Genomic DNA, 11,047 nt, shown 5'->3' with positions numbered 1-11,047 from the left:
TGAAAATAGAAAATAGAAGTAAAAAATAGTTAACAAACATGCCCTTAGTTCTCCTTCCATCCCATTAATGGCCCAATAACTATGGAATCTTTTTGTAGAACTTCCTCTACAAACAAGCTTGTCCACAACTATCAAAACTCCAGTACTCCAAATAACTCTCTTAAGGGATGCACCAATGAACTCACTGGTAAAGATTGTGTAAATTCTATGTTTTTGCTGGGAATAATTTTGGAATAAACTCACAATGAAAACGCTCAAGGCTAAGCTCACGGTTTTAAGGATAAGCTCCCGGGGAGAGGTTTTTTGATAGTTTATAAAAAAGAAATAAATATCTCTCTTTCTGTCTATCTCTATCTCTATCTCTATCTCTATCTCTATCTATATATAAATATATATATATATATATATATATATATATATATAACAAAGGGTTGTGTTTATATAGAGGGGGAAAAAGTAGTTTCTACTTGACTTGGATTTTTGCTCAAGTGATGCCTAATTTCACTCAAGAGAATCTTCATTAACTCTTGATTTTCAATTATTAACTGACTCCATCTTTACTTATTTGATTTTGCAATTGTCAAAATCGTCATAAACACATATGTTGACATAGAAATTAGCACACAAATTCAAAACCTAAAGAAATTAGCCAACGCTCTCACGTTTAGGTGAGTCTTTTCTCTCTCACGTTTAGGTGAGCTCTCTTTTCCACTTATTGAGGACAGTGGACCTGTAACAACCAAAGATGGATGACTTCATTGAGAGAATTCAAAACATCCAACTCACTGAAGAAGAAGGAGAAGTAGTACAAGTGCTACTGTCCCATCGAGAGAAAATTATTGAGGAATGCTCTCTCACACTTCTGGGCTGGTTCCTCACAACGAAGCCATATAACCAGAGAGCGGCAAAGGCTATACTACGTGCTGCATGGAAGTTGGGGAACGACTTGAAGATTGTTGACGTGGGAGAAGGGCTATTTCAGTTCCGATTTAAAATGGAGAGTCAATTATTATGGGTAATGCACAATGGTCCCTGGAGCTTTGATAATAATCTGTTGGTCCTTCGCCGATGGGAGAGGGGTCTCACGGCCAACTCAGTTACCTTCACAACCCTTCCTATTTGGGTCCAAGTGTGGGGCTTACCGTTTGACTTGATCGATGAAGAGGCAGGGTGGGATATTGGCAGAGGATTAGGGAACGTGGTGGAGGTGGATAATAAAACTTTCTCTTTGGATCAAGCCCGGTTCATTAGAATCCGAATTGAGATTCCTCTAGACAAACCAATTCGACAGGGTGGCTGGGTTGCAAATCCAGAGGGTGACCAAGTATGGATAGGCTTCAAATATGAGAGGTTGGTCGGATTATGCTACCAATGTGGGAAGTTTGGTCATGACGCCAAGGACTGCCCAGACCAACGGAATGGACCAATGGCAGATAGGCCTTACGGAGAATGGCTGAAGGCGGGCTATCGTAGGAAGGAAGTAGGGGCAAAACCGAGTGCTCACCGCCCACCTGCGACGAAGAAAACGCCGGAAACCACTACTGCAACCACAGTTCAGACAGGTGGAGATGCCGTTAATGGTATTAATTTCCAGCCTGGCAACGATTTAAGGCCAACGGTTGTTACAGAGCTACAAGAAACGGATGAAGCATTAAACCACGGAGTCAATTGCACACAATCAATGGGGGGTGACCATCCTCAAATGGAAAGTGCAGTTATTGAAATGGATTTTTCCGTTTAAAAAATAAATGAGGATATAACGGTGGAGGAAAACCTCATTATTGTTCCAGTTAATTATGAGGAATCTGTCCAAATACATTCCCCTGTTTCTCAACCACAGGAACAGAGGAGTGTGCCGAATAAAACCTCAAAGCCACGTAAGGATGATAAGGCAGCCACGTGGAAAAAAATTCCACGCAAAGTGGTAACCCACGGATGTGCAAACCCTAGAGACACAACTCTATGCAAATCAAAGAGAAACCAAACCGAGACAAACTTGCTTTCTGAAGAGGAGGCATGACAGAATGGAAAGAAAAGCAGGGGCATGGGAAACTCTCAACAAATTCACAATTCTTCAACGATGGAGGCTGCTGGATAGCCCCGCCGGGAGCAATGAAAATCCTAAGCTGGAACTGCCGGGGGCTTGGGAACCAACGAGCAATGGATGTTCTCTCTCACCTTGTGAGGGAAAAAGCTCCCAAAATTTTGTTTCTAATGGAAACAAAGAGATCTGTAGCAGAGATGAGGCTGATTCAGGCGAACCTTCCTTATCGTGGCATGTTAGCAGTACCTAGTGTCCAACGTTATGGAGGTCTGGCTTTATTGTGGATGGAGGAGATAGAGCTACATGTCCAAACTTTCACTCTTAATCACATTGATGCATTGATTATGAATGACACGACCAATCCTTGGAGACTGACTGGTTTTTATGGCTGGCCAGATGAGATGATGAAACATAAATCTTGGCAATTACTTAAGCACCTCCATACTAGACATTCAATCCCATGGCTCTGTTGTGGCGACTTCAACGAGATTTTGAACTCAAATGAGAAACAAGGGCGTCTGCCAAAGCCTATAGCCCTTATGCAACAGTTTCGCGCAACCCTTCTACAATGCAGATTAGTGGATCTAGGCTTCCAAGGTAATATTTACACATGGAATAATGGACGTGATGGGGATGATTTTGTGCAGGAAAGGTTGGATAGGGCATGTGCCACGGTTGAATGGAGAGATATGTTTCCCCAAGCCCAAGTCAGACACATACACGCTCCATACTCAGACCACAACCCGATCCTTATCATAACACAACCACACAAGCTAGTGAATGCAAAGAAGAAAATACCAAGAAGATTTGAGGAAAAATGGGCCACTCACTCAGATTGTGAAATGATCATCCAAACCAGCTGGGAAGCAGATGTGTTACCGGGGAGTCCAATGGCTAGACTGTTTGAAAAAATTAAAAGGTGCAGATTTGCTTTACTTGATTGGAGTCGAACTACCTTTGGGCACTCACAGACACAATTGAAAGAAAAAGAAAAAAGGCTTGAGGAACTATGTCAGTTGAATAATGCTGATCATGTCAATACCATCAAAGAACTCAAGGGAGAAATTAGCACCCTAATACACCAAGAGGAGCTAGCATGGCGACAGCGATCCCGGTCAATATGGTTGCCAGCAGGGGACAAAAATACAAAGTATTTTCATCAACGTGCCAGCCAACGTTGACGAAAAAAATCAAATATTGGGAGTGCTTGATAGCGAAGGTAATTGGTGTACCTCAGAGGACCGGATAGCTCAAGTTGCCGAGTCCTATTTCCAGGATTTGTTCACCTCGGCACATTCAAATATATTGACAGTGTCCTACAAACAATTGAAAGGCGGATCACCCCACAAATGAATGACAATCTCACACAAAGGTACACCACGGAGGAGGTCAGGTATGCCCTATTTCAAATGCACCCATCAAAATCACTGGGGCCGGATGGTATGTCTCCATTCTTTTTCCAAAAATATTGGCATATTGTAGGCACCGATGTCACAAATGCTGTTTTATCAGGTTTACACTCTGGCCATATGTTGAGGAAAATGAACCATACACATATTGTTCTAATCCCTAAAAAGAAAGACCCGAAAGGCATGGGTGATTATAGACCCATAAGTTTGGGAAATGTTGTATCCCGGTTACTTTCTAAGGTTATTGCTAATCGTTTAAAGCATGTATTGCCTAATATTATATCTGAATCCCAGAGTACATTTGTTCCAAACCGACTTATTACTGACAACACTACAGTTGCTTATGAGATTTTACACAAAATGAGGATGAGAAGAAAAGGGAAGGTGGGACAGATGGCAGTTAAACTAAACATTAGCAAGGCCTATGATCAGGTGGATTGGAATTTTTTGAAGGGTATTATGCTGAAAATGGGCTTTGACCATAGATGGGTTCATTTGGCTATAGAGACAGTTACTACGGTTTCCTATTCGATCTTAATTAATGGCGAACCAAAAGGATTCATCACTCAATCAAGGGGTATTAGGCAAGGAGACCCATTATCTCCTTACCTTTTCCTCCTATGTGCTGAAGGCCTTTCGCCGCTATTACAGAAAGCAGTAGAAGACCGAGTGCTCACTGGGATCCTATCAAGCCAACATGGGGTGTGTATATCCCATCTCTTATTTGCAGATGATAGCCTTCTATTTTGTAAAGCCACAGTAGGGGAGTGCCAACACTTGATGCAGATTCTAAGTCAATATGAAGAAGCATCGGGTCAAGCAATAAACCACCAGAAAACATCCTTGTTTTTCAGTAAAAACACAAAGCCAGAAGTGCGGGGAATGATTTAACAAATGTTGGGTGCAAGAATAATGACACAATGTGATAGGTATCTTGGCCTTCCTATGGCTATTGGGAATTCAAAGGTTAACACCTTCAAGGACATCCAGGAGAAAATTACAAAGCGTGTGATGGGGTGGAAAGAGAAGTTTATCTCCAAGGCAGGCCGGGAGATCTTAATAAAAACCGTGGCACAAGCAATTCCCACATATTCCATGAGCCTCTTCAAATTACCAAGATCCTTATGCGACAACATTAACTCATTGGTGGCAAAATATTGGTGGGGACAACATCAAGATGAAAGGAAGATCCATTGGATTAATTGGAAGAAGCTTTGCACTCAAAAAAAGAATGGGGGAATGGGATTTCGTGATCTTCACTCTTTTAACCTAGCAATGCTCTCTAAGCAAGCATGGAGGTTAATAGAGGATACACACTCTTTGTTCTACAAGGTATACAAGGCTAGGTACTTCCCAAACGGTTCATTCATGATGGCTGAAGTAAGGAGTAGCCCATCCTTTGTGTGGAGAAGCCTACTGGCAGCTAGAGATATCTTGGTGGCTGGATCATATTGGCGTTGGGGATGGTAGAACAATTGGGGTGTTTACTCACAGATGGTTGTCACATACCCCAATACCCTTGAATGTAGTCTCTTATGAGTTGCGGGTCTGTGATCTCATTGATGAAGACACAAGACAATGGGATAGAGGGAAACTCCAGGCCATCTTCACAGATAGAACTCGGCAAGAAATCCTAAACATTCCACTCACCAATTTGCACTCAAAGGACACGTTGATCTGGAAGGAAAACACAAAACAGAAATTCTCGGTGAAGACGGCATACAGAGTTGCAATGCGGCTGAGCAATCCGAACTGGGCAGAACACTCCATGGCTCATGAACATTCTCTAATATGGAACAAAATCTGGTCCCTCAATGCTCCGCCGAAAGTTCGCACATTTCTATGGAGAGCATGCTCAAACTGCCTACCAACTAGGGACAATCTCCATCGGCGACGAGTTAGTGTGGAGCCACATTGCGAAATCTGCCATCACAGGGCTGAAACAGTGAGCCACATCTTGTGGGAATGTCCACTGGCACGAAATGTGTAGGCTATTTTTAAGGGCAGGGCTCAGAAGTGCAGCAACACAGCCACAAATTTTTTCATCCTTTTTCATCAGTTGCAACTGAAAATGGACCAGCACGAGTTGGAGAGGTGGGCAATCACAACGTGGGCAATCTGGAATGCAAGAAATAGACTATACTTCGAGCATATTCAGACTCACCCAAAGGTGATACTTGAACTTGCAAGCGGACTGATCACGGAATACCAACGTCTACAGCACACACACTGAACTCACTACTGTAACCTACTCGAGTCTTGGTAGCTTGGTCAGCTCATTTGAACCCAGTGCTAGAATATGTAGTGGATTGTACACATTTTTTCAAATCAATGAAAGTCTTTTATCGTTTGATCTCAAAAAAAAATAAATTAGCCAACACTCTTATAAATAGCATTAAATTATTATGCCGTATAAAAGTAAAAGAAAACTCAGAAATTTTGAGGGCATGATCCCTTAATCCCTATCTTATTGTGGCTGGGGATTGAGTTTAATATTCTTTTATGAGTTGGATTCAAGTTACACCTTAAGCAATGTTATACCACTCAATATTTTTTAATTTGATGTGAATTTTGAAAAATCTACCATTAGATTACATTACCTTCATATATTCTCCATACTTGCCAAATTTTAAGGTAATCAATGAATAATAATCATATCATCAATCAATTGTTTAAATTCAAGTTTTTGTAGTTTAAAATAATGCATGAAAGATTAGTTTATAGATCAAATGGTAAATAACATCCAATTGGCATGAATATTAAGAACATATAGAACATGTAATTCAACGGTGGGATTTTCAAAACATGAATTCTATAACAAGTTATTGGGAGGTGTAACATTGCTTAATGTTATATTAGGTGTAACTTGAACCCAACCCTATATATATATATATATATATATATATATTGTAGGGGGACGAGGATCCAAAGCTGCTAATTAAATGGGCAAGGGGATTTCCGAGGAAGAAAACTTCATGAAGAATCCTTGAAAAGAGCTTATGTGACTTGTAGAGAAGTTAAGCTATTGCATTTAACAAAGACTCCGAAGACTCCCACCTAACCTCGAAAGGACGAGGACCCATGGTAAAGGGAGCATAGTGCAACTTGAAGAGAGAGTAGAGTAACTTGGCACTAAACCAGAGAGAGAGGAAGGACATAGAAGCCATCCCCTCCGCATTAAATGCATTGTAACCACTTGCCTGACTGCATTTGGGGAAGTGACCATGAACAGTGCCCACACAGCTAAAAACTTCAGTGTAAAACCTACTAGTAAGGCCTTGATGGGATAAATATCAAGGAAGTGTGATCCTAACCCTCCAAATGTAGAGTCCAGATGCATTTTGGCTAAATATATAAGCCAGGAAACATCTGGATCAGGGGAGGAAAAGGGAGAGAAAAAGTAAAACGAGAGAGAGAGAGAGAGAGAGAGAGAGAGAGAGAGAGAGAGAGAGAGAGAATGAGAGATACATTGACCAACTGTAAAACCCTTCCTCGAACTGAACCCGAGGATGAACACTTAGCTAATAAAGGGCCTAATTTCTTTTAGCGTTCTCACTTCATACTACGAGTTGATCTGTTTACTATTAGCTATATTGTAGTTGGGCACTCTAAAAGTTGACTTGCATTCCACCTCTAAAAATTTATTGTGTGTGCAAAAATAACACGTCAACATCCACTAGGTTTATTAACTGTCAATTTTTTCCCGCCACATATATATATAGACACACACATACATACATACATAGTTGTCAGTATCGTACAATACGTATCGTATCGTGTGTAAAAAGTTCTTTATCATATTGGCATATCATAAGCACTCATGAATCATATGATACAATATGTGTATCGTATAAATCGTATCGTACCATAAAATCATATGAATCGTACGATACATAGACAAATGTTTTAAAATGAGATTTTTCGTTAAAATTTATGCTTTTATTTGAATCTAACAAGTTGTTAGACTTATTTTAAACACAAAATTATTAGGTTACTTAATTTAACCTAATAAAACAATATATTTATAAAGTTTATTTTTCCTCTCTACAAAATTTGGACTACATAGTACACACTTACATCTCACTTTAATATCTACAAATTTATTTTATATACTATGAATAAGATATTAATTGAAAATATTTTATTTTTTATTTTTTTCATTATTGTTATAAGTCCAAGAAACTAGAATGCCAAGAAGAATTTTTTTTTTTAATTATTAAAATAAAAAAAGAACAAGAGGAGATAGTAAATGTTAATGACGATAAAGAAAATTTTAATGAAGAAATAAATTTGCAAAATGATAAACATGATGATAGCATTGACTTAGATGAGGTTGATTAGTCAATATGATGAAAATTAATTAATTTTTGGGTCATTTGTAATATATTATCACTTTTGAATTTAAACAATTTGAATGTGTATGTTATAAACACGTGCTAGTTTGATTTATTTTGTTAACTTGTTAAATATTATTATATAAGTGATGAATAAATTAGTCATTAGCTGAATATATTTAAAATTTATAATGAATATACCTTTTATACATGTATATCTATAATTTTTTATAAATTTTATCAAGTGTTTATGTATCTTACGATACACGATACGAAAAAATAAAAAATCAATTCACGATACGATTCACGTTTTGACAACTATGTATATGTATGTGTGTGTGTGTGTGTGTGCATATATATATATATATATATATAGTTAACAATATTGTATGATACAGTGTGCGTATTGTATGAATTGTATCGTACAATATATAGACAAATACTTCAAAATAAGTTTTTGGGTTAACTTTTGTACTTTTAATTAAATATAATAAGTTGTTATACTTGTTTTTAACATAAAAATATTAGGTTACTTATTTAACCTAGTAAAATAACATGTCCAAAATTATTTTCTCTTTCTCCTACAAAATTTGGACTACACACTTGCACTTCATTTTCATACTTACAAATTTCTTTTTTCCATACTATGAATAAGGTATTAACTAAATATGTATATAAATATAATATATATATATATATATATATATTTTTTTTTATTATTGTTATAAGTCTAAGAAACTAGAACATCAAGAAGAAATATTTTTTAAAAAAGATTTAAAATAAAAGAACAAGAAGATGTAGTAAATGTTGATGGTGATGAAGAATTTCAGTGAAGAAATAAGTTTCCAAAATGATGAAAATGATGATAACATTAACTTCTTTTTTTTTTTTTTTTGAGAAGAAATACATGTTGTGTGGACGAGGATCCCTAATCCCATTTAAATGGGTTGCCAAGATTATTTCCGAGGATGCATCTTGGACCTCAGGGACGAGCATTGGTTAACCACGAGATGAGCACTAGCTAACCTTAGGGATGAGCAGTAACCATGAGAAGCACGTGAAGTTAAAATATCATAGAGGGAAGAAAGTAGACTCGGCACGGGTTATGAGGGGAATGAAAGAAGAAGGGTGTAGAAGCTATCCCCTCCACATTAAATGCAAGACAACAACTCTTCTAGCCGCATTAATAAGGTGAATGTTCAAATAGTGTGTAAAACACCTATGAACGTTTAGACCCCCAAATTACAAATTACCAATTCAAACTTATTATCAAACAATGTATGTGCAAAATATGAAAATAAGCTAAAACAGAATTGATAATACAATCCAAACCAAATAAAATCACAACCACAGTAGAAATTAAATGGCAAATATTAAGGGAAGAGAGATACAAACACAAAGACAACACAACGATGTGTTATCAAAGAGGAAACCGAAGTTCTCGGCGTAAAACCTCTCTACCGCCCTCCAAGCAGTCAATAATCCACTAGAGAATAAAGTTGGGATACATGAACAGCAGAAGACCCTCCAAGCCTAATCTACCCAGTATACCTAAGTCCTCCAAGCTTCTTGCTCCAACGAGGTTGCACCAAACCTTTGTCTTCTCTAGCTTACTGGATCCCGCAATTAGCCCATTACATCAACCAATATCAATTGGTCCCTTCCTAACTGCTTCTCAAGCACCAAATAACCTTCTCACAGATATGGGTATGGTAAGATAAGGATTTGGCTAATGTACCTCTCAAGGATGTAACAATAGAGAAGGTGAGAGTAGAGGAATTTGGAGAATCAAAGTATAAAAATTTTGGATGAGTCAATCTTGTTTTTCTCTAGGGTTTCTCTCTCAAAATTCTCTCCGGAAGCTCTTTACAATACGTGGGTATAAGGGGTATTTATATTGGTGTGTGTTTGGAAAGCGAAAGGTCAATTTTTCCCAAACAGAATGGTCTGGTGACTTGGCCTCACGATTGAACTGAGTCGTGAGTCTGAGTCACGCGCTAACTGCCTGGCCAAACTGGAAGTTTTGTCTTGTAGTGCTCCAGCTGGTGTGACTCTTCAACTTCTCTGCATGCTTCACACTTATGCCTCCTTTAGCGACTTGCCAGTCGCGAGCCAGTCACGAGGCCCTGCTAAATGCACACTCTTGAGTTTTTCTTTACATTCTCTCACACATTACCTGTAAGGGCGGTTTTTGGGGCCCAGGCCCAGCAAGCAGGCGATTCTGGCCCAAAAGACCCTCAACAATGAATTTGTAAAGAGTGGGTCACAGAACTAGGTCTTGACAGAGTAAACGTAATTATTAGTAAGCCATGCAACAATTTGAACGTGGGGATATTTCGTTAAGTTTCATGGGATAACAGTCTGTGGGGCTGTATGAGTGCTTCTTATGCTCTGCTTACAGAATTCCTTTCTCTCTTTCTCTCTCCCTTCCTTTTTCTATCAAATTTCTGATCGCCTAGTCATGGGGGTTTTCTTCTCTTATATAGCATCCTTCAATTGATAATGGTCTTACACTTGTTAACCATCTGGGCCTCTACTTGAGTGTCTGTCCCATAGGACATCCCCCTTCTTTTCCTGTGAGTTGCACTGGCCAAGATAATACTATTCTCCTGTCCTTTCTACATTAATGCGGCTGGAAAAGTAGCTTCCTTACATTTAATGCAGCAGTTGTGGTTGCCCCCTGAACATCTAGCATTTTCCTTCTATTTGGGACGATTTCTCACCGTGTACAGGGTGTGCGTTGGGCTCCCCTTTGGTGCGTCCGAGGAGGCACTCCTCCTCGGACGCCCCTTAAACAAGCCCAGCCCAATAGGATTGGGCTGAAAGTCTTTCGACCGTATCTTCACCTCCTGTTATGGCTGGGCTCTGCACGGGTCCCAAGGCCCACTGTTGACTGATGAATTTTACCCCCACAATAGCCCCTCAAAGTTCCGGCTCTTTCTTCTTGGTCTGAGGAGGAAAAGGCGGGATTTTGATACCTACTGGACAGTTCATTGTGGATTCCTACTTCACCCATGCGGGGGTGTGCCCCCACGTACCTCATTAATGCTGAAGGCATTTAATGACCCGGGGGGAATTAACTGCAGCTTTTTGGAGTTTTACGCTCTTTCAATCCAACGGTTGGAGACCAGATCAACGGTGGACGATATTTTATTTGCTCTAGGCAGGAGTATGTCTGTCCAACTCCCTCTGAGTATATAAGGTTTTGAAGGCGTTCATTCCTCACTTTTGACGAACACTCCAGTACTCAGAACATCTCA

General features: G+C 39.1%; 2 protein-coding genes across 2 annotated transcripts; both read left to right on the top strand.

Annotated features, from left to right (window-relative positions):
• The first annotated feature begins 745 nt into the window (after nt 1-745).
• Nucleotides 746-1,741, top strand: LOC115954672. Its single transcript, XM_031072595.1, has one exon. It carries the CDS (start codon nt 746-748, stop codon nt 1,739-1,741), a length of 996 nt encoding a protein of 331 aa, XP_030928455.1.
• Nucleotides 1,742-4,365: 2,624 nt separating this feature from the next.
• LOC115954662 (uncharacterized mitochondrial protein AtMg00310-like) lies at nt 4,366-4,923 on the top strand. Its single transcript, XM_031072586.1, has one exon. The coding sequence runs from the start codon at nt 4,366-4,368 to the stop codon at nt 4,921-4,923; it is 558 nt and encodes a 185-aa protein (XP_030928446.1).
• The last annotated feature ends 6,124 nt before the right edge of the window (nt 4,924-11,047 follow it).

Source organism: Quercus lobata, chromosome 1 (assembly GCF_001633185.2).
Source record: "Quercus lobata isolate SW786 chromosome 1, ValleyOak3.0 Primary Assembly, whole genome shotgun sequence".
Lineage (NCBI taxonomy): Eukaryota > Viridiplantae > Streptophyta > Magnoliopsida > Fagales > Fagaceae > Quercus > Quercus lobata.
This window is presented reverse-complemented; position numbering and strand designations above follow the sequence as displayed.